This window comes from Anopheles funestus, chromosome 3RL, assembly GCF_943734845.2.
Source record: "Anopheles funestus chromosome 3RL, idAnoFuneDA-416_04, whole genome shotgun sequence".
Classification (NCBI taxonomy): Eukaryota; Metazoa; Arthropoda; class Insecta; order Diptera; family Culicidae; genus Anopheles; species Anopheles funestus.
Window position 1 is genome coordinate 79,873,544 of NC_064599.1, and position 24,693 is coordinate 79,898,236.

General features: G+C 41.2%; 2 protein-coding genes across 16 annotated transcripts in view; one reads left to right on the forward strand and one right to left on the reverse strand.

Moving 5' to 3' along the window:
- The window catches only part of LOC125770057 (MOXD1 homolog 2-like), a 503,823-nt gene extending 488,653 nt beyond the window's left edge, over positions 1–15,170 (reverse strand). For all 7 annotated transcript variants that reach the window (XR_007419137.1, XR_007419135.1, XR_007419133.1 and 4 more), the window contains exon 1: positions 14,963–15,170. The gene's annotated coding sequence lies outside the window, so the exon portion shown is untranslated. The remainder of the gene's footprint in view (positions 1–14,962) is intronic.
- On the forward strand, positions 1,362–24,431 carry LOC125770056 (long-chain-fatty-acid--CoA ligase 6). Of its 9 annotated transcripts, none has more exons than XM_049439241.1 (9): positions 1,362–1,606; positions 5,191–5,949; positions 10,374–10,528; positions 19,483–19,656; positions 19,728–20,014; positions 20,090–20,986; positions 21,048–21,276; positions 21,747–21,920; positions 21,999–24,431. In XM_049439241.1, exons 2-9 carry the CDS (start codon positions 5,871–5,873, stop codon positions 22,134–22,136), a joined length of 2,133 nt encoding a protein of 710 aa, XP_049295198.1. In that variant the 5' UTR covers positions 1,362–1,606; positions 5,191–5,870; the 3' UTR covers positions 22,137–24,431. The 9 variants fall into 9 exon arrangements, with proteins under 9 accessions (XP_049295198.1, XP_049295199.1, XP_049295205.1 ...); XM_049439242.1 differs by having other exon boundaries at positions 1,539–1,654; XM_049439248.1 differs by lacking the exon at positions 1,362–1,606 and adding an exon at positions 1,743–1,870.
- Positions 24,432–24,693: the final 262 nt, after the last annotated feature.

Here is a 24,693-nt window from a genome sequence, read left to right on the forward strand (position 1 = left end):
CTGTAGCGTGAGAATGAGAAATTATAGCATTATGCTATAAATTCGTACAGTTTTTCTATAATAAAATTCTTTCGTGAATTTTTGGTTTATGTATAGGATCATGTTTAAACATTTGTATAACAGTACAGCATAACTGCAGGGTTTGCAAACTGTAAATGTATTATAGTAAAAGACGAATTATATTTTATGATAATCTTTTAATGTAATTAATAACGCAACTCTTAAAACAAAAAAAGCACTTTCCACGAATCAACGAACAAAAATCAAACTGTTATAAACTGTCTCTTTACTCATTTCTGCTTATTTCGAACAACATGGCTATTTTATTTTTTTTTCTTTAATGTTTGCTTGGTATCCAACGAACTGAAACAAACGTGGAGATTGATATTATAATTTTGAAATTGACTTACCATCAACTTACCATCTGAACTGTTTAAAACTAACTCTAGCAGAAACCCAAAAGAAGATAATTAATGGCAAATTTATGGCATTCTTTTACAGCACAACACATTATCACGTACATTTTTTTTTGTTTTATGATTAAAGCAGTGAATCTGGACGTTTTTTTAGTTCTTAACCAGCCAAGGCACTCGGTGCTTTTGTTGCTCCCCTGCTGTATCTTTTAAACTTTCGCCCATAAAACACAACAAGTATGCCCACAGTAAAGCACGACCCCATTCTTAGGCATGTTTGTCTCTTTCACTCTCCTCACTAGCCAACCCTGCAATCGGAAGAGCTTTGCTAGCGGGCATCGAAATCACCCCCGTCTGAAAAAAAGTTCGCGCCAATTCCTTCATTACATTACTTTCCTTCTTCACCTGTGTGGAGGGGATTGTATTCGTTCGCAGGTCGTTGCACCATTATTCTTTTACTTCATCCGTTGTGAAGTAAGCTATGCGCTACAAACTCTTTCGCCATGGGAGATTTTCTTACGGGGTAAGTATAGGATTTATCCCTCGCTCTGTGTTTGCAAATCTCGCCACAAATCCACCCAAGTGCTCCTAACGGTCGTTAACGATGTTTTCAAAAAAATCAAAACATACGTACAGTGACGTCATCAATCGTACCATATTTTCCATCCTTGCTCGCGCTATCACCAACACACATGCGCACCACGCGTATCCTTTGACGATCAATCGCGTGACGTTTCGGATTGTAGTGTGTGTGTGTGTATTTCGTTTCACTCAACACATGTACACGCACACTCCCGTACACGTGGAACGTGCTCATTTCCGTGTTCTTGGAACCGGCAGCAGGTAAGAAAAATTGTGTGCGGAAGTAAGGATGGAATGGAAAACGGGCAGAAACAACTGCGCCGTCTCGAGCCAAACGGTAAACGATGGTAGCTCAGGTAACGCAACCCCGTAGTAGGCTTTGCGAGGTGTTTCTTTGCAGTTGAACGGTGTGTGGGACGGGTCTCGCCGTGCATCGGAGAGAGAGTTCTTGCCAAAGCGTGTATAAATTGAAGATTGTGAAAAGTAGGGCTTAGAGGAAAGCAAACCGTATGCTAAATAACATTCCAAACAATCTTCGACGGATGGCAAATTTATACACACACGTACGCATTTGACGTCAGACGGCTCAAGCGATCATCTTCAAGATTTCGGTACCTTGTGCATGTGTGGTTGTGTGCGGTTGAATGTTGCTCTTGCGGGTATGTTTATTTTATCGTTACGACTCTCCGGGAGTGCGGTGTATCCTGTCCGTGCTCGTACGATGATACGAAGTCATGCGCTTTACTGGCCCAACCTGAAATGTCAGAAACATCACGTTCGGTTGGCCATTCGACCAGAAACCAGCAAAGTTCCGTGGTTTTAGTGAATGAAAAATCCGTATCCTGTGCAAAACTAGCGTTCAAGCCGCTTCAAGTGTATGTCCTCCACGTGGGTAATCAAAACCCACAGGCAAAGTTGGTGTTTGTTGTGCTTGTAGGTGCCAGTGCCTCACGGGATTAAAAGCAAGCAATCTTGCTTGTAAAACACATCTGCATCCCAGCTGTCATTGATTCGGCTGAAGGAGAAGAGGAAAGAAAAAATAATGCAGCTCGGAATGCCTGGTCCGTCTGTGGGATCAGTGCGATTGATCTGTTCCAGTGAAGGCCGTTTATCGGCTACACATCACACCCGAACCGTGAAACCAATCATTATCGTGCTACTGTTAATTACCTGAACCGGACCAGTCTGTCGAATGCAATTAATCCATTCCTGTTCGGTAACCATACCGATGCTGTTTCCCGTGTCCGGCAGAACATAACCGAAACATTTCTTTCCAACAGAGCACGGTGGTGTAGTGTAGTAGGCCGTTGCGCATTGCTGCTCTGCCAAGCCGGTGTATGTTATCGCTTCGTTGCTTCGAAACACACGATTGCACGCCGACAGTGCTTGGAACAAACACTGCCACGATTCCGTAGATGCTGTAGAACAGCATCAAAAGTGTTCATAATTACTAACCGTCCGGTCTAAGAAAGGGGTGGTTTTTTAAACGTGGTGACAAATTTCCCACCTACTCCCCGCACACGCATACACGCATACACGTACGTCAAAGTTTTGCAGATGCGGCATTTTGACAGTTGGCAGTTTTTGCTCTCTCTCACACACAGCTACACCACGTTGCAATTTGGCAGGAAACTTGGGAGCGAAAAAGTGATTTAAACGAGAGAGCGAGCGCGCGTGTACGGGAAAGGGAAAACCGTTTTGTTATGCTAAAGGAGAAACTATGCGAACAGAGCATTAGTTGTGCGTATGCCGCTTTCTCTCTCTCTCTCTCTCTCTCTCTCTCTAGGATTGCTGTGGTGTAAAAGTCGTACGAAGAGAAGAGCTGTTTTCCTTTCCTGGTGGAAGCAGTACCTAGTTGATGGTTTTACGGACGGAAAAATTAGTGTTGAAAATTTGTTGAATTTCTATACGTTTCCTCGTTAATCGTTTTTGTTTAGTGTAGATTTTATTGTGATATTAAAACATAAAACAAAAATAGAAACGAGCACAGCAGTGTATGTTTTAAAAGGTGTGTACGCCTAAATGTAAGCAAAGTCACCTTTCCGTGTGTATCGATCGCGCGATTGCATACATTCAGGCTGTGTCATCGAAAACCCACAGCACGGGAGCCTCAATGCTGACAAATAGGATGTAAAGGATGATTATTAACGTGCTACCCTGCCAATACTTCAATACTTTCTCCATACGAAAGTGGTACAAGTGACTTTAAAAAAAAATCGATTACAATCATCGTACGATAAATATGAGCAGTCAGACCATTCACAAGAGAGAAAGAGGGATACCTGTATGCGCGTGTGTGTGTTTGTGCGTCAATGTTTGGTCCCTTTAAATGTGGCCAGTTAGCACCATCAGACCACCTGGTTGTAATCCAATTAAGCTTAGAGACAGAAGAAAGAAAGAAAAATACACCAAATCCCGGAAAAGTAGTAAAGAGAAGTGCGCCACAACAATGTTTTCTCTTCCTGTCCTTTCATTACATAATTGAATTGTGGAAGCAAAGTATGTTATGCCGCTCTCCGCATACCACACCACCGTCGAAATCATGCGTTTTTTTTCGCGTATTCTAAAATGTGGAGCAGAGTGGACCAGCCAGGTTTATCAGTGTTCAGCGGTACCGAAAACGGGGTGGTAACTTATAAATAAGTCATCCGAGGAAAATCGAGTTGTGTGTCCCGTGCGATGTGCCGCTCCAATTGTAGAATAAGGGAAGAAGGGTGGAAACGGCTGGTTCGTCAGTCAAAGGCACAACGAATAGCAATAGAAGCATGCGTGTGCGATGTGTGAGCATCCCGTGTCTGTCTCTCTGCGTTTGATTGTCGTCAGCGAATTACAACGATTCGGAGAATGCCACGAAAGCGTAACAGAAGGTGTGCTGTTAAGAATCCTCGTATCATTCGCATCGTTAAGGTGGACTGACGGTGGATACCATTTTAAAAATAATCACCGACAAGATCAAACCCATCCGATCGGGTAACGATTGATTGAAAGACATCCTTCCGATTTGTGGTCTAAACTGGTCGAAGTCGAATTGCTTGGCAACAGTGTACACAAGAAGTTTTGTGTTACTGACCATTGGTTGATAAAATGTTTTATTTATGGCATTTTATGTACACAGTTGCATATGCAACTTTGACAAAACAAGATTTGAGGAATTTAGATTTTTACTGGATGTTGTTTCGATGGCATACAAAACCATTTTAAGATTAGCATACTGTTTATGGGATATTGTGCGTCACAACAGGATAGCGATATTGGATGGAGATGCCCTCCTTTTCTTCACCCATTGAAAATTACATATCATTAAGAAACCCAACGTGCTTTGGAACACGGGGAACAATCCCCGGGAAGGTCATACGATCGATACATTGATAATGAATAAACCGGTTGTGCTGGTTCTCACGTTGTCCAGCTTTATGCAACTGTGTGACCTCGCCATTTTGAGGATAGAATTTTGAGTTTGCAAAATTTAATGTTATGATATGCAAAGGGGACCAAGGAGTGAGAGTTGTGATGACTATTTAGAAGAAGATAAGAAGCGGTTATTTTGTGCGAATATTAATATTTGGTTAGGATCGCTTGGAGATGCAACTTCTCCACTATTGGAGAATGGCCTTGCATCGGTTTCGTTAGTAACCCTTAATAACAGTGATATTTAAAGCCCGTTTTAGCAACAAGTCACAACATCCCCACAAGTCTCCCGGAATGACGGTGCGGAATTTCGTCACATTAAGGAATCTCCTCCGTACGTGGCCGACATAATTAAGATTCTTTATGCGTAGCGTGCGAAGTACTAACTAGGAATAGAACAACGCCACACATCGTACGATCGACGGATTGCTCCTATGCCCGACTAAAGCTGGAAGCGGCTTGAAAGAGTGAACACACAAAGACTCGTTCGTCTGGGGACCGTATTCGCAAAAAAATGATAAAAGCGACAAACCCGCGTGCAACCGTCAGCGATCTTTGTGACAATTAAATACGCACGATCAGTCGATCAGTCGATGCTTTGTGTTGCGCATCGTAGGATGTCCGTCCCAGCAGTGAACAAAGTGTGATCGGTGCAAGCGTTTTGTTGTTGCGAATAAGAAGAGGAGGGACTCGGGTTTGTTTATAACTGCTCAGACTGCAAACAGTGAGCTAAGAGCTCTGATAAGCCAAGTGGGTTAATGTCGCTTATCTTGCTTTTTTATTGCAGTGATCCATCGCGCCCAGTTCATCAAGTGTAAGGCTGGGAAATTGACAAACAGTGGACAAGTGTTGCAGAAATCATAATAATGTAAAGTGGTGTAAAGCAAGAGAGAACCGAGTGAGCGAGAGTGTGTGTGTGTGTGTGAAGAGAGAAATTACATTCAGTTGACGGGTACCACCCGGGTTTCCAATACAATTAAAAGCAACATGCTACCCACCACAGTTCCAGCGCGGAAAGTTGCATTTGCCGTACGACTTTGACGTGTGTGTTGTGCAAGTGCATCCGAACCGAATCGACGTACAAGGAAACAAAACCGGGATTGTGTGCCAGTGTGCAAGAAAGAAGTCTATCGCACCCAACAGTTTGTTGTTGTGGCGCGAAACCGAAGAAGAGGGCGACCATCTATCGACACGACGTTTCGAGTGGTGCGCCAGTTGAAGTTGATACCCCAGACCGTTGCAGCCAGGGCTGTACGTTGGAGAAGCCCAGCCCATTCCATTGCTTTGTGGAGCTTCGTACATGACCAAATCGCCCGGTGGACCGGTTTGCAGCTTTCCAAGGAATCGATACGTTTAAAGCTGGTGCAGAAGTATTCTGGGCTGGGCTGGAGATCGGTTTTAAGTACGTACCGGTGCCTCCGATAGTATCTTGGCGTTTTTTTTTTGCGGGGGAGACAGTGAAAGTGAATGTTCTTAGTACCGAATAGTTTCTTGACGTGGTTGAAATCTACAACGACTAACATCATGTCCAACGCGACTGGATTTTGTAAGTATTTTTACCATCAAGGAGATTAATTCTTAATATAAGAGATTCCGTGATTACACTGATACTTGGACTCAATTTTTATGAATTGTGAGCAATTCTCACGATGAGCTAGTTGTGAATTCTTAGAGTTTTTCCGAGTCGAAAAAGTTCCTACAATTGCAACCATTTCATTCTTATGTCTTATGAAAGACTCCCAAATGTAATTACTGTAATCTATAATTAATTTTGAACAATAATATTTAATTTCTTAAAAATCTGTCGTTAAAAATGTTTTTGTAATTATGAAGTAAAACCTGCAAAACCTAAGAAGAATCAGGAATATATTTAACTTTGAAGTGAAATTTAAAGTTTTGAAAAAAAAAAGAAACAACTGAAATTTGAGGCAATTATTGACCAGTTGAAAAATAAAAACCATATTCTTGTCTTTTTTTAACCCTAATTCGCATGTGGTTGCAATTCTTCACATGCCTGAAACACGTGTACTGCACTACTAAGCTGCCATATCTAGCGACTTACTACAATGAAGATAAAAAATACATTCACACAAAATCTAAAACCAAAGCCGAGGCAGAAGATTAGGTTAGACGTAATTTCACCACGAACCGCGATGGATAATAATTTGAGCTATTATTATAAAACAAAACGCCTAGCAACGGTACTCGGTAAATGGGGTACCTTGCAGGAATCCGTTAGCGAATGGAAGTAGGATTAATTAAGCCATAAAAACGTGTCGATTAAATGCTGATGGTATGGATCGAAACAAATCAATCCACACATCCACCATTCACTGAAAGGTTGGATAGAAATTTCTTCCCTTGACGCATGTTGGTGACGTTTGTTATCGCTGGGTGCAAAAGAGCTTACTTATTTATTTCTTTTGCCATCTAAGTTATTCTTTTCTGGGGTTGTGAAAGGTTACATAAATGTGATTTAATGTTGACGTAATCAGCGATCTTGCGTTTGGTGCTTTTAAAATAAGCTAAATCATCCTGATGAACAAAAAAACCCCCCGGATGCGATATACAATGGGGATAGATTTTGGAATTGATTTTTAAATCTGATAAATCCTGCAATGCTCTTTGCTTTTGGGTTAGCCGGTACTATCAGCAAGGTCAAGGATTTGTAATGTGATGAATCGATTCGGGCATGATGGTGTTCATTAAAAATGCGTTTTGCGATATCGCGTATGTGATCGTTCGAAGTGGAAAAAAGGGCTAAAAAAGATAATGGTAAAATAATGGACCTTTTATAGGTTTAATTATTCTACCGATACGTTTGATGACAGGAACGCTCGTTGACTATTTATGAGATGGGATCAAATATGGCTTTTACTAGTAATTGATATTCTGAAGGTTTTTTTGGGGGTTGAATTGATGTTTGACATTGAATTATTATGGAGCGTTCCATATAGGAAACAATTATGCATCACTCAAAGCTTTTTTTTTTTTCAAACGTAGATTCATCTCGGCTTCAATTAAATAAACACTTTTGTTTCACAATCAATCGTGTATGGTACGAATAGTGTGTTAGAAGATTTTAGTAATCATATTGCATATCTTTAGGCGCATTCGTAATTAGTGGTGAACTCAGGACTTAAGCCGTTGTATTGTCCTGGTTATACTCATTTATAATTTAATTGATGTAAATATTTATTCATATCAAAAACTGGGACACAAAAAAATTATTTGGGTCATTTTGTGACTCAATTACTCACATGAATTCGTGCTTCTGTTTACCAATCGTAAATCGACGCATCAAGCGTGTGAAAGATCAAATATTCTTTTGTAAATATTTCCTCTATTGATAAGACTATTGCGCTCCTTCTTTCTATTGGGTTGTAAATTGTCAAAGAGGGTGCGCCAATGTTATCGATAGTACGACATGCTTGTAAACATCCCTGACCGGGTGCCGGGCGATCGTTCACCTCGTGCATTATTATAAATGTCCCCGAGCATGATCTCTTTCTCTCGCCGCGCCTGAAGACGCTCAATCACGCATATTCTGCGCAGTCGCCGAGTAGGAAAATCTCGATCACCGCTTTTAGTGTATGTTTACGGAAAAATAGACACCGTCAGACGTAAGTTGGGCACACCGGCAAGGTATGTTGCGACCATGCGTAACCGCAAAACTGTCACTAATGTCATCCACCCACGGGCGGCGGGTATGGCCGGGAGGATCGACAGCTTAACTCTTCTCCAGTTGAGGGGGTTTGTTAAGGTGGGTCATAGTAATTAAAAAGTGTAGGTTTTGTAGAGGGATTTTTTTTAGTACCGGCGTAATCATGAAAAATTACACCCTTATCTTTCACACAAACACAAGTGAGGTAGAAAAAAAGACGAGAGGCGAGGATTGGGAGGGCGGAAGACATTTCTGCTCCCTTGTTTTTCCGCTTCCATTTCCCCTTGTAACCATACTGTTCACAGTAGCAGACGCATGAACATGACTGGCTAGACGTAAATGCCAGACTCACTGTGGCAGTACGCAACCGTCAGTACTCAGTTGCTGGTGGTGTTTCGTGGCCACCCCGTGCAAACCCCGTTCGTGTAGTGTGAACTCCGTACAAATGTGTGCGTGTGCACGCGTGTTTGTGTGTGATATTTAAGTGTGCATTTTTATGTGATTTTTCCTCTTGCTACACTTTCCCCGGGGGTGAAGTTTGTCGTCCAAGCGCCTCCCCCTCGTGTTCGTCGTGATCTTTTCGCACATCTCACAAGATCACGTTCGCGGAAATTCACTCACGACTCCCGCTCTTGACGTTGACGAATCTTGCTCAGCAAGTAGTGAATTTCTCTCGAAAAACGCAAGTGTGAAGTGAAAGTAAACAGTGTGTGCAACAGGGAGAGCAATAAAGACACGTTGCTCTAGAGCTCTAGAGAGGGAGCGAATCCATTTCTCGAACCAGGAAGAGATAAAAGCCGAACTACACCATGTTGAAGTTCATCAAAACCTGTGGTAAAGATCTTGTGTGTTTTAAATATGTGGCAAAATGCAAAAGCATTGCAATACTCCGTTACAATGTACGGAATGTTTCATGGACGTCTGCCCTCGCGTGTCGTTGAGTTAGATGTAAATATTTATTTTACTAAGCAAAAATGTAAACTGACTCACAGAACTGCTCACTTCGGGTTGTGAGGAGTGCGCTAAAAAGAACTCTCCGGACGTATACAGAGTCACGTGTAGTTTTGCCTTTCAAAACCGGCCTTTTCTGCTAGCCGGTTATACTCTGGAGACAGGATGTTGTTGTGCTTTATTGGAAGTCGACCAGGTCGCACGAGGCGTCTATCGATTAGTAAGCAACTAATGATGACTCCACGACACGATCGGCAGTTTCTTGCTTGTAGTCAGATGATTGAAAGTGAATTCAAAATAACTTCTGCTGAGGTGTTTGTGTGCTTTATTGAATTTGTGTGATTTTATGTACAGTCATCGTAATGGATCACGTTTTGCAAAATCACCAAAAAACCCCCCCCGAAACATCATGCCAAAATAAACCAGTATTTCTGAGCTCGTCGATAACAACACCTTTACCTTTTTGGGGGAAGGACCGATAGGATTGGGGAGGGAAAAAGAAACACAATTGTTCACTTTGGATTGGTTGATGCTAAACAACGGTGTTGCCTTTGATAAGCACACGGTACGGGTTTCCTCATACGATGGGGAGCCAAGCGATATGAGCAGTTTATGTAATTTTACAAGGCAAAATTTAGCCTTCCGTTATCACAATTTGGTTACGATATGAAATGTTACGTTTGGTGCCGATGATAAAGCATATTACCCGAGGCAGATTGTTCAGAAGTTGATGAAACATGGTTTTTAAAAGGGGAAGTTTAAAATAAACTTATAAAAAAATATAATATTGAATGTTTAAATAATACATTTTATAGGAAATTTTGAAGCCTAAAATTTTTCAACATTTCACGTATTTCTTAATATTTTTTCTAATTTTTGTTTTATAATTATTGTCTTTAATGTTGACAACTTCTTTTTAATTTTTCACTGGACATTTTGACTTACATATGCTTAATTTTTTTCACAAAAGTTGTTTTAATTATAATGTGTTTGATTAAGGAATTTTACATTCTTACATTTTTTTACATTTTTTATTCTGCAGTAAGAAATTCAATAATTATCAGATAGTAAGCCATCTTTTCGAAATTGTTTATAAAGTTATTACAAAAAACACTGTAAATTAAAAAAAGTTATGCTCCAATCGTAATCGTCAAACCCTGTAATATGCGGTTTGTTTGGTTCAGAGCAAAACTACATCTCTTCACGTGCTGCTCCATTGCATAGATTTAGGCGCAAATATAATTTTAATCGATTTTCTCGTCTGTGGTCGATGTGGTGACCAGCTGTGTTGTGTATGAAGCTGTGAATATTTCTTAATTATTTATTTCTCTCCCTCCCTCTCCTTCCCGTTACAGTTGACGAAATCGAGGAAAATCTACAGTATGTGGGTGGTACGGCCGGAGTTGTTACGCTGACAGCAGCAGTCGCCGCCACAGCCTACTACTACTCGACCAGACCCGTACCGGAGAAACCATTAGTGCCTCTAGATAACCAATGTCCAATAGAAGCGGTAAGTAGCGCAGTTTTGGCCGGTTCGGTAGTTGCGATGGTAGCGTCACAGCCGAAGCACATGATCATACCGGTGACGTCGTGACAACCCGCTCGCTTTTGTCCAATCTGGCGGCGTCACTCGTGGCGAAGGCGGTGGCATCATCAGCCAAATGCGCGAATCATAAATAGATTCCCGCGCGTATTCTTGTCAGTTTTTGGGGCGGGCGGACATGCCGGCATATGTGTCGGTGCTAAGGTGTTATATGCGCTGTTGTTCGAAAAATCTGCTATCAGCTAAGAATAGCATCAAGAAAAAGGTGCAGACATACGAACATACGCAGCACGCCTGGTCCACCAACCGGCCCGACCCAGGAGAAGCTTGTTGAGAAGCAGTCAAGCGCACCCTGCTGCTGTTGTTGTTGCTGTTTGGTGTTGGGTGAAGATGTTAAGTTATGCTCGGGAAACTCACATGCTCACCGGTAGTGGAGAAGAATGTCTGACGAGGGTTGTTAAATTAATGAGCTACTTTAGCTTTAACTGCTTCCAATCAAACGGTGCGGATAGCCGTACAGCGTTTCGATTTTGGGGGAAAGATCGTTTGTTTGCTTCTTTCAACGATCTCGTGCGATTAAACAATATGTGCAGATGGAGGCGCCTGGTGTGCGAGCGAATACCGCACACTCGAGCTACTAACTAGTTTTGCTTTGCACGTCATCGAAGTGCACGACGGAAGCAATAATCAAATATTTACGAGAACTCGGTCGGGAGGGAACATCATGTGCCGATGAGTGTCGAGCAGTAGCATCTGGACTGATGATTGGTAAAGCTATTGGGAAAAGGCTTTTTTTCTCACCCATGAGATGGTTGAGATGGTGGTAGGATGAGAGGCGTAATCGACAAGCGATAATGTTGATGTTATTAATTCATCTATAAATACTCATAAAAACGCAAAAACTCACAATTTGGGTAAACATTGCCCAGGCGCTAATGAATTGGTTTGTTGCGAATTTCATCGTGTTTGTTTTTGGAACATTTAAAAAAGGGGAAATAATACGGAAAATAAGAACTTTCTCTATACTACGAATAAATGCAGCTGTTGGCCGTTTTTTTTTTTAAACGGAGCATCAAGCCATGGAGATTGCTAACAAATGTTGCAAATATATGTTTCAAACCTTCGAAACGATGGTAATTTATTTTGGAATCGATTCTCGAGTAGTTCAATATGGGGTGTTAGGTGAACCGTACCAGATGTGAGATGGGTAATCGATTTTTATAGGTACGTATCTATTACCGTATGACAGCGACCATGAGTGGTAACATTGAGTTCGATTGGTAGAAGGACGGCTTAGAATGATTACTTTAAATAGGACCGCAATAAAATCGATTGATCGACATAACCCTAAAGAATAAAACAATTTAAATAAAGTTAGGAGAAAAAGAAAATTTTCGATAAAAAAAGAGAAACAATTATAAAATAAGGCACTAGATAGCATTTTTTAAAGTTCTTGTAACTGTCATTTTAAAAGCTTTTTGCTATCAGCGACGCATTGAAATTGTTTCACTAGACTGATCATTTTATTTTCTGAAACATGTCAAACCCAATGCTGCATTGCATCATCCCACTGTTTTACGTTAGGTCGAACTTAACATTTGTACACGCATATCTTATAGTTCTTTTCTTTAAGAGCAAAAGCATCTTCCCTCCCCCAAAAAGTCGTTCAGCTCATAGATCATAAGGTAATGACGTGCACTTAAAGAGCACATTCCTCAAGTTTCCTTCTCGGTCACCATTTTCATTTCTTGCCATTTCATCGTCAAAAAAAAAAGAAACCGGGTTAGGAAGAAAAGTCCTCTTTTGTGTAGTGATGATCGACGAAATATTGCCGGTCCGCTGTACTGATCGCTGCACAAACGCAGAAGCACGCTAACGTGCGGTTCAGTGTATCGCGCAGGAGCAAAACCACGCGTACCAGCGATCGTTACCGTTTAGTGGCCGTTTTGGTCAGTGAACTAGAAGACGTTGTCGCCGGTGGACGTTTAACATTCTTGATGTTTGGTGTGTCCTTAACATTGGCGCGCTCGGTGTTCTGATCGTTCGTGTGAAACAGAAGGATAAAAATAAATATATCTAACCGCTCTAAGCGTTACTAAACAAAAGGGTGAACGTGGGTGAAATGATCTTTTTAAAGTGTGTGATCGTTTTCATAGTGATCGTATAATTGGATGAAGGTGTTTTTTTTTGGAAAGGAAGGGTTACAACCCTCCAAATAGAAGATAGTTTAAATTGCAATTAAAAAGCAATTTTCAATTATGTACTTTGATCAATCCTCTGGCAGTGAATGAAACAAATCCACCCCCAAAAAGCAAGTTTGATCCTCAATTTTAAAAGCGTCGTGTCGTGGTGATGTTTTAATAGGGATGGTACAATTTTATATCTTTAGTTTTTGGTGACATTTGCGTTAAATTGTGTGGTGCGGTGCTGGTTGGTTTAAAATAGCAGCAAAAATATTATAGCCAACGAAACGACCGGTTCGGTTACGGGTGTGGTGATTAAAAAGTCTGAGGAAAAGGCGTTTGCATCTACACGATTAAATCTTGTGCTATCGGATCTGAAAATTCGCATGTCTAAGTCCCTCTGATGGTGAGGGCGCTCGCATGGTGAAACGATCAGTGGTGACGAAAAGGGGGCGGAAAATTATTATGATCCAATCCAATCCGACCCGGTACTTTTGGGGAGGTTTGATGAGATGATGTACGTACGCTCTGGTTGAAAATATTATAGCTCAAGGATATAAGTGGATAGGATACAATCGGACGCGACCGGGATTGTGGATTGGAACGTAGTTTTTGAATGTGGCAAAGTGTTTGAGCTTGAGCAAGCCAGTGCAGCAGTGTCGAACGATCGCCGAGTGTGCGAAGAAGTGGAGTGAATCCGACCAACAAACACGGCTACAATATGTCATGCTGTGGATCGCAGGAACCGATCCGGTTACCGATAAATCCCAGCTTTCAGAGTGACATCCTGAAGGTAATGTCGATCGTGATCGCTTAGACGACGTTGAATGTTCATTCCAATTTTTAAGGCAAATTTGAGTGCTTTAAGATATTTTATTTTATTTGGAAATTGAGCGTTATTTCTTATTTTAATATGTTAATTTAAATCCTCAAGATATAGTGAAGATCACTAACTTTGGTGAACATCAAATATCTTCAATATTTACTTCAAAAATCCTTGAGGATATTTGAATCATTTGAATATTTCTTTTTATTTAAGGACATTGTTGATTTTTCTACCTTTTGCGACATAAAATACCAACGCAAATCGATCGTGAAATGAGTTTCGCGCTCTAGTGGAGCTTATTTTTATACGTCTAACCTAGGTTGCTTCAATGTTTTCATTTAATACCGTGACGCACATTCGTCCAGCTAATAAACGGAAATGCTGTCAGCGAGGTTCCTCACTCTAGCAAACATCCTTCAAGATGCGCTGCTTGTGCTGTCTAATGCATTCTGCAAAACAAAACTTCTCGCGCAAAAACCAAATCGAATCCATTTTTATCCACCATTTTTGTGGCGATTTTTTTTGTCCACCCAGGCGACAGATAGGGGACGCAACCGTGTTCCATTGGTGCGTGGAAAATTTATGAAGGAAAGCTCCACTCACCCGTCAAACAACGTCTGAAAAGGGTGTTCGGGAGGGGGTGGATGTGGGTCCAAACGCAAAAAAGGAAAGGGATTGTCATGTGATGCACAGTTTTGGGGACCGGAACCGTTCAAACACAACGATGCGGATAATTAAGCATTTCAGTTGACTCTTGTTACAAGGTTGATATTTAAATTTTTCTCTGATTGAAACCGATGTTCTTTGTATGTTGGCTGCGGCGTTTTGCAAATGCATGTTTGTTTAATTACCGCTGACATAATTGTGCGCAATTAAATTGTTTTTTTTTTATGAATTCAAGTTAATGTCAATGATAGTGAAGGGATGTATGTCTTCTGCTCTCGTTCTTGAAAAATAAACATACTCGAAACGGTCATTTCATGATATATTCATCGACATTCAAGGTTTCACCGAGTATCATATTACGGTCAGCAGCAGTATGGCGGCCATTCGGGAAGGGTAATTAACAGATCGTGCTCTTTTGTTTCTTCAAATAACACAACCGAAATTAATATGTTGTTTGTTTTTAGAATATTAAATGTATATGATAATGGATTAGGTGTTATATTACTTCGCCCGGGGGTGCAAAACAAATACAGGATAATTTGTTTATTTTATTTTTAATTAAATGTTAATGGAGTTTAGAAATCATTTTGAAGGTTCAAGAAATGAACACCGTTTCCGAATACTTGTGAATACTTCAAAATAATATCAATTTCATAAATAATATTCATCAGTTTCAACGAATTGCATAGCTTTAAACCAAAAAAACTTAATTATTATGATACATACTTGATTCAGTCAGATGACCAGTAATTCCCAGCTCCACGCGATAGAAAGGTCCAACCTAGAAAATAATACAAAAAAAAATAAATATTAGTTTATCATGTTTGGACTGAACTGGAAAGTCGATTGTTTTGCCAAAAAAAATATTTAAAAAAATCCTTAAAATGTTTTTTGGATAACCGTATAACAACTTTGATCAGGATAGCAGAAACACTTGCGATATTGAAGAATTTGTGCATTATCATATTCGCGAATATTTGGACATAGACTACTTGACAATCTTATAATATATTGGAATATATTAAACCAAACGGGTAGAATTAAAATTGATGAAAATGTCCCTAAAACTGAAACCTCCTGTTTAGATTGTATGATTCATTCTGCCACAAAATAGACGTTAAAAATAACAATTATTCTTCACATTCAGAACCAACCAGTAAGCTGGGCTCATAATGCTTGATTAACTAGCGCAGTCAATGTGCAATTATATTCGCACACATCATATCTTCAGCGCATCCGTTGCCGTTATTTAAACAACAGCAACAAAAACAATCCATTCGGATGAATTCTTGAAACAAACAATTTTCGTAACTTCCGCACAGCTGCACGGCATGGTTTGCAAACATCAAAACAAAAACCAGAAGTAAAACAAACCACACACCGTTGCACCGTACACTCGACGCCTGTGGTATTTTAATTAATCGTGCGGCACACTCTTTCTCGCATCGTTGACATGGACACGCGGTTTGGCCCATCTGGGAACTGGGAACAGGTGGGTACGGATTGCTTCCTGCACTGAGGATCATTCTCGAAGTGACTAACGTTTTGCGGGGGGTTTGAAAAGGCACCCGCGTGCTTGATATGCGCGTGACCAAACGTGTACGTGTGGCCAGCCAGGGAAGTGAATGTTTGTACGTAAATAATTGTGTACTTTTGGGGATGAGTCGGACAGTATGGACAGAAACAAATAAATACAAAAAGCTATAGACCAACCTATAACCGGTACAGCTCGTGACAGATCGATCGCAGGATAAAAGGAAGAGTAATCGCCCTTAAATCATGCTTCGATAAGAACCACGAATTTCTAATCACGAGTTGTTGGTGGTCTATTTCCCTTTTAAGCAAGTGCCAGTCACATGAAAATTGCAATTCCCGGGCATTGGGAGTGCTTTCCAAGTGAGGAGGCTCATTAATCCTCATGCCGGTGACAGCTAGCCCGTTCGATAGCGTAACAACGGCACGAGGATCTTTTGGGGTTTTTTTGGCGTGAGTAGTTGTTCTGTTGTTCCTTCTATTTCAACAAAGCAACAGAAGTAGTTCATTCGGTGGGTGGGGATTCTTCTCTGTCAATCACATCTCTGGTGCTGCCTCACCGTAGAAACTGTACCGTGTCACATACAGACCTTCGCTAGAAGAATCGTGAACTCTGTTACGCTGTGGAACCGGCAACCAGGGAACCTTGACAGTAAATTATGGCGCACCGTACACTAATTTTGTTGCGAAGGTAATTTATCGTTGCGTTACGTGTTTTGTTTTACCGTTTGTATTGGATCCACCACACAAAAAACGATGGGTGTTGGTGTGTTAACACTAATTTTACATAATTACACGACAAATGCGAGACCGTCGAAGATGTTGATGTTTGTTGATGGTATCGATAACGAAAAAAAGAGTCAAAAGATGACCACACCACGGGTCACGTAGACACTTTTTGGGGCGGGAACAACTTAATGGTGTGGTAGTAAATTGTGTCGTCGATTTATGTTTGAGTATGGCCGCTTGTGACTAATATGCAACCAAGGTGACGTGAGTTTGAATTTCAATTATGTCTATCAGATGGTAAGAGTTTGAATAGAATGGGATGTGTAGGGATGTTTAATTAGATTATAATGAAGATGCGACTCTTTATTTACTCACCGGTGGATAACCGATGTAATTGTTCAAGCAACATGCATGACGTTAACCAGCTCTAGGTTCGGCGATTGCAAGAAATAGATCTTTTAAATATTTATTTGTGGGAGGGAAGGTTGGTGGGAGTATTAATCGTGTTGTATATTATGAGTTCTTATCTTTTATCTGCCTGATAGGAAGGTTATCAGCTCAAATTTAATAAATCCACTTGTCACCCTACTCGAATGTACAAGAAATTTCACTTTGAAAAATTTCTTGGTGGGACTGCATTTAAATCGTCTATTACGAAGAATAAAAGCAACTTTTCACCATACAAAATTTTAAGCAAATTAATTTGCAAAGCAAAAGGAACAAATATTCCTTCAAAATTGATTGATTATCTTGTACTGAAAGTTATATCTCGACTGTTTACCAGAGCAATATTTCTGTTTTTTCTTCTCCCGCAATGAAAAATGTTTGCTTTTCCTGACCGTTGACGTCTATATCACATGGCATTGTTTTCGTTGGACTGTATTCAATCTGCCACTAATATTTCTTTCAACCTCTGCCCTATTCTTAGCAATGATTTAGAATCTGCTGGGCGTTTCAGTAGTTGCAAACTACTGATACACATGATTGTTTACCTTAGCTAAACCCATCACGAAGATGACACACACGAGGTAGTGTTTTCTTTTCTTATTTACACTTCGACTAATTTTTGATTGACTACTCAAGGCATCGGTGAAGCTTGCACGCGCTGTACGATAAAAAAATACACTAGACAACCTCACCAAATATTTGCCTTTGCACCATAAACTGCATCTCATCGCTTACGGTGTGGGGTTCGTTGATCGCAAGGAAATCGTGTGCGTGTGCAACGATCGGCTGTGATGATCGTACAGACAGTTGTAAAATAAGCATCGAAGTGTGCATGGATGTAGGTTCTACACCTTCTGCTTGGTTTGAACTTGAACTTTGAATGCATCAAACCAACCACACTCGGACACGGCACACGAAAGGCACAGACAAGATTCTTTGGTGATCGCCTTTTTGGCACCCTATCTGTCACAGCCGAACAAATCTACCACCCACCAGGGGGGGAGGGATAATGTGCAACCGGCGTAGCGCCGTGTATGACCGTGAAATGTCGTACCCCGGAAGCATGTCACCGGTTCCTTCTCCCCCGTTTCCCAGCACTTTGTCGAAGAATGTTTGACAATTCCCACATTTAACTGTTTTTTTTAGTTTTCTCGCTAGCAGAAGCTAATAACCATGACGGATTCGGTATGACGATGTGTTGCGGTTGTGGAGAAAGGTTATGAAAAATGAACTGTATGAGCTATTTTTAGGTCGCGTGATGATGGAAGAATCGACCTCGTAAAAATGGTCATCACGATTACTACTAATCCGGGCAAAGCGGCTTACTGTCAGTGTATATGGTTTTGGTTCAAATTTATCCCACCATTTAGAAACCACCTGGCATCTGATGGATTACAGCTAATAAGGGGAACACTCCGGAAAGCGATTTGTAAGACAAACTGTCCCTACATGATGTGAGCAAAAGGTTTGGCTTTCGATGACACTTATAAAAATAAATTTTTGAAGCGTGTAAGAGAGATCGAAATAGTTGCATAACCAATGACGTTATGGCGTAGTACAGCTATGAATTTGTAATAATGCTTGTGAGGGTTGTGAACAACGACACAGAATTGTTTTTCTTTTACGACCTACAGTATAATTAATCAAGTTACAATGGATCTTTTGATGTGCGTTATACAGAACAAATGTGTTCAAATTTATTCTTTCATACACGCCACAAAAACTATACCTCGGTCCAGTTTTGGTTTTTTAGTCCCAAAGAGACCATTCCGGCGACATATTACCGCGTGTCCAGTGTATTCCTATTAACAACCGTCACCAAAAAGGATTGTGTTGGGGTAAACAAAACAGATGTGTAAATGCTCCACCTACGTAGCATGTCATCGAATGAAGCCGAAGTTAGTGCACGGTAACGGTTAAGTGGGAAATTTATGGCATCGCACTCAAGTGCGCGCGCCATCTTGTTTCTAATAAATAACACTCACCCTGTAAAATAGGCTCACGGTCATCTAAAATGCGCACCATGTGTCTGTGTGTTGCTATGGAATAGATGCGGCCCCAAGAGAAAAGATCGTTCTGTGCGACGGACAAGCAGATCATCTCAGGATCTGCTGCACTGAGTTAAAAGTTATTGCCGTACGATGAGTTATAGCAGCCAAAAGAAAACACCGTTCCGAGAAGGATGATGTAATTTCGATGAAATGTGCATCCTCCCATCGCACCTTGCCATTTTCCGAAGGTGGAACCAACCAATCGTGCTAAATTGACTGTTGAAAGAATAGTTTTACGGCCAAAAAATAGGGTATCTTCCGCGACTTGGGGGCATATCGTATCGGGATCACCATTAAGTGTTCGATACATCGTTCCTTGGGAGGGGGAAATTAATGATCTGACGAACTTTACCATAATGTCCAACTGTTGGAACATTGACAAACTTTAACTGCTACACCAAAAGGATCTACAACCTTCCATGAATAGTTTGTGCAACAAGTTGCTCATAATGCCGTTTCTTTCTATATTTCTTCACGCGCTATTAGGGCCCGGAACAGACACACGTTTCAAAGTTCTACAAGGAGGCGAAGGATGGCAAATTTGTCAGCTGTCTCGAGGAAGACATCCGAACACTGTACCAATCGTTCCGCAAGGGTGCCTACGTATCAAACAATGGACCTTGTCTGGGATGGCGAGAAAACCTGCAGTCACCATATCAGGTACAGTAGTGGATTGTGGGCAAAAGGTGTCTTGGACACTAATCGACGTTACTTGGTCTATTTCTTCACAGTGGATGAACTTCAATGAAACGCTACTGCGCGCAAAGAACTTCGGTTCCGGACTGATCTCGCTAGGATTACGACCTGGGCCGAACACGTTCATCGGCATCTACTCACAGAACCGTCCGGAGTGGATCCTGTTTGAGCAGGGATGCTACTGTTACTCGCTCGTTGTGGTACCATTGTACGATACGCTCGGTCCAGATGCGTGCGCTTTTATCGTCGATCAAACCGAGATGCAGGTGGTCGTCGTGGAGGATGATAAGAAGGTGAATCTGTTGCTGGACAAAGCACCGAGGTAAGTGCAGCGCGACATCAGCAATAGTTTTACGGATCAATGTTTCTAAAGATGCCTATCCTATCCACCTTACAGATCACTTCGAAAAATCGTTGCCATCAAAGAAGTCCGACCGGCAACACTGCAGCGGGCGAAGAATGTCGGCATCGATGTACACACGTTCGATGAGGTGGAGAAGCTGGGTGCAATTACCGATAATCCCGAGCTAGAGCCCAAACCGGAAGATCTCTGTACGGTTTGCTACACCTCAGGCACGACCGGCAACCCGAAGGGTGTGATGCTAACACACGCAAACGTACTAGCCGGTGTAGCGGGTGTACTGTTACAGCTCGGCACACATCGACCGCGTGTCGGCGACATTATGGTTTCGTTCCTACCCTTAGCTCACATGCTGGAACGTTGCTGTGAGAACGGTGTCTACTATATGGGCGGTGCCGTTGGATTCTTCTCCGGTGACATCAAGGAACTAACGAACGACATGAAAGCGCTAAAACCGACCCTAATGCCAGCCGTCCCACGTCTACTAAACCGTGTGTACGACAAGGTGTTCGCCGAGGTGCAACGTTCCTCCGTCAAGAAGGTGCTGCTAAACATGGCGCTCAGCTCGAAGGAGGCCGAAATAAAGCGTGGTATCGTGCGGCGGAACAGCATCTGGGATAAGCTGGTGTTCCGGAAAATACAGGAAGGTTTCGGTGGCCGACTACGCCTAATGGTGGTAGGTTCAGCTCCACTGTCCGAGGCAGTACTGTCATTTTCCCGTGCCGCTCTTGGTTGTCTGATCTGTGAGGGATATGGTCAGACGGAATGTACCGCACCGATTACGCTGACAGTGCAGGGTGATTTTGTGCCGGGACACGTTGGACCACCGGTGGCCTGCAACGGCATAAAGCTGGTGGACGTACCGGAGATGGAGTACTACGCGTCACAACAGCAGGGTGAAATCTGCGTTAAAGGAGCGAATGTTTTCATTGGGTAAGGAGACCAGAACAGTATAAAAAGTGAGAATAAAATGCTTATGTTGTTGGCCTTTTAGGTACCTTAAAGATCCACAACGTACTGCGGAAACGATCGATAAGGATGGTTGGCATCATACGGGCGACATTGGACAGTGGTTGCCGAACGGTACACTGAAGGTGATCGATCGCAAGAAGCACATCTTCAAGCTTAGCCAGGGAGAGTACATCGTGCCGGAAAAGATAGAAAATGCCTACATTCGCAGCCAGTACGTGGAGCAGGTGTTTGTGCATGGTGAAAGCTTAAAGGTAGGTGTGCGATACATGGTGGGTCTACAATATTGGTTTACAATTCCATTTGGTTAGTTGATTACATCTGGTGATTTGGTTCAGTCTATTAGACTGCGAAAGACTTTTGATTAGATTTCGACTTTTGATGGAGATTTGTAGATGGAGAACTACTTCTTCGACATTCAAGAATAAAAGAAATACAGGTAGTTCTGCATCTCGGATACTTCATGCATTTCATTTATTCTTGATAGACGAAGATTAAGTTAAAAATCTATGATAGCTCAAAAGACCCTAGGGTTACAGACCAAGGAGTACTGTGTACCTCGTATTTCTGCCTTTGTCAAGTCCGGGTGCAATAGAACTCGATCTCAATATTTCATGCGTTTTGTGGAAAGAAAACGTTATCAAAAAATTAAATGAAAAACAAAAACTGGTTTTCATGTTTTACAATGTCTAATAAAAAATATCGTGTATCCCACCCTCTACAGAGCTGTATAGTAGCGATTGTGGTCCCGGACGTAGAGGTCATCAAGAGCTGGGCCCAGGAGAACAACATTCCCGGCACGCTGAGCGTACTGTGCAACAATCCGGACGTCAAGCAGCTCATCCTGAATGATATGATCCTGTGGGGCAAAGAGTTTGGACTGAAATCTTTCGAACAGGTAGGTGAAATGTCTAGACCAAGTAGAGATCCGTTTCCAATAAAACTTATGCTATCGTTTATTTATCTCTAACCGTAGGTCAAAGATATATATCTACATCCGGATCCATTCTCGGTACAGAACGGTTTACTAACGCCGACCTACAAATCCCGACGGCCACAGATTCGAAGCTATTTCGCACCCCAGCTGGATGATATGTACAAACATCTTGACTGAACACCCGCGGATGGTGAATCGATAACTGTTCGCATGGGGAAGCAATCGCTGGTGGTCAGCTAAAGTGTTTCGGTTTCCTTCCAGTTTCGGGTAGGGTGTGGGAAACCGAAAAGGGAAGAAGAAAAAAAATACAAACGCGGAGTGCGCATCGCACCGTTTTCCTCTTGTTCCTTTTACTCCCGACTGCGCCCTCTAGCGGTGGGTGCTAGTATTGCATGTTTTTTACTCACACCCGTTCGGAAGTAGGAAAAAAAACGAAAAAAAGTGTAAAGGAAGATGGGGTGGAAATGCGTACGAAAATTGTAGGGAACGATTAATTAAATAGTAATTGATAAAAACAAACTAAACAAAACAAAAGAATACAAATACGAAACCCAAGCCCGGTACTAATGTTATTCATTTCTGTTTGTATTTGCTGCTATTTATTGAAATTCGCCACGCAAATTGTATAAAAAAAAATTATCAGACTGCTTTAGAGTGTGTACCGCTGTTAGAGGTGCATAATGGAGATAGACAGGGTGGCTTAATGGCTGGCTGGCTGTAATATAGGCAACAATCTCTTTCTGCACCTAAAAGCAAGCACGCTCTCTAGCGGGCGCAATGCACACCGTTGTTTTGCTAGTTTGCGGAAGCAGCTTATCCTACGTAAGATGCACCGAAATCGTCATCACCACAATTCATCCATTACTAAAAAACCACAACCACTAAGTGATCGCTAAACGCTTACATAGAACAGAAACAGATCAAAGCCCCTAGCCTCCTAGTGAAGGAGTGAAGGAAGCAGAAAGTGTATGAAGGAAGGCATAATATAGCAGCAAAGATATTTATTGTTACTGAAGTTAATCTGATGCAATTTCGTCAATTCTTCGGTGCGGAAGATAAGAATAAGGAAGGTGGCAGCGCACCAGGTGAAGTACTCTTCTTTAGTTAGTAGAGCTAGTTAACACGATTGCATTCGGTTTGGTTTTTGTCTCTTTAATTGAAACGAAAAATTAAATTCCATTATCAACACTATTGATAACTTATCGACCAACAAACACACCCACACATAAACCCCATTAAACGATAAGCAAGTGATGTGCTGGCAGGAGGAAAACGAAAGAAAAACCAATGATGATATAAGGAGGCAAGCAAACCCATCCCAGTTTGATGAAACTCTAGTCACGGTTTAGTTTCATGTTAACGTTTGATTTAGGTCTTGTTTATGCTCTACTTGATGTAGGTGTGTTTCCTTTATTTTGTTACAAAGAAAGGCAAGAAAAACCAGAGCATGTGAATGTGTTTCATTAGTGAAGATAATGAAAGGGGTGATATTGTTTTCGGTTCTATAATTAATTTATTTCTTTCCTATGCGAATAAAAACGGTTTTGGTAAAGCGACAATATATCTACGTATACCGATTAGAGGGCTCTAAGAATCTTTTATCCTTTTGTTTGTCCTTGAAGAGATTTTTTTCTTCTTTTCTTTCAAATCAAAACAATGGGAAGGATCCTCATCTATCGGTTGTTTAGGAAGAGTGTGAGTGTTTGCTTGTGTGGGACTAAACTAAGTAGCGAGTCAGGGATAGAGCAATTAGTCGGTGAAAAAAGGGTGAAAGTGGCATGTAAAATGCTACAAAATAAATCGGCATGAATTTTACCATTTAAACACACACATTAGAAACACACAGCTAGGTATGCGAATGAATGAAAAGCCTTCCGGCTTGGTAGTAGAAATTGGTATAGGAACGGGGTTCGTAAACTATAAACAAATTAAACAATGTTAAACGTTTCCCTTTAAACAGTAACTGTTTGGAACTGGAACAAAGTGTGAGAGAAAGCAGGAAGGAAATGACGTTAAACGAAAAAAATGCAAATTAAAGAAGAAGAAAAAACGATAATAGTATCATGTTGCATTCGCGTTGGATTCTTAGTAGAAGGTGTGAAGCAATTAATATAGTGAGAGCATGTTAGAAATTGGTATGCTAGAGTGAAAGAATGGAGTTACGCAGAACGTGGATGCGGGTTTGGAACTAAACAAAAACACAAGTAGTAGTTGAACTAATCAAACGTAAGGAAGAAAAGGGAAATTAAGGAGCATACAAACACAGGCCACACACTGAAAGGAAAATTACAACACGCAAAATCATACGGTATGAGTCAAAAGGACAGACAAATACAACAGCAAAACTCACACACACACTATTGAGAGAACCGTACAGCAAAATAACTACACAAAGAAACTTTTTACTACTGGGCGCCTATAACTTAGATCAAAACTACAATAAAAATTATTTAGTTAGTTGAAAAGTAACAAGCAATATGGTCGAACGGGAGTAGGTGGAAGAATCTGAAGAATATCCGAAAGTTGATGGTAAATTAGTAAATTTTCTACTTTTAATTTAACGTCCTTCTTCTTTTAATAATACCTTTTCAAAAATATTCTTTAAACGAAGTTCAAATAAGTCTGTTGTTATATATTTCATCATGTTTAAGGTTTGACTTGGCTGAATAAATTTTTTGCTTTAGGTATCATGATGTTTAGAGGTCTAAGACTAAATTCAAAAGTACAAGTCAAT

Bases quoted from the DNA above. Each gene is read 5' to 3' on its own strand.
- LOC125770056 (XM_049439241.1), top strand. From the start codon at position 5,871: ATGTTCTTAGTACCGAATAGTTTCTTGACGTGGTTGAAATCTACAACG. The intron at 10,529-19,482 runs GTAAGTAGCGCA...ACGCGCTATTAG, and splicing joins ACCAATGTCCAATAGAAGCG to GGCCCGGAACAGACACACGT. The intron at 19,657-19,727 runs GTACAGTAGTGG...ATTTCTTCACAG, and splicing joins ACCTGCAGTCACCATATCAG to TGGATGAACTTCAATGAAAC.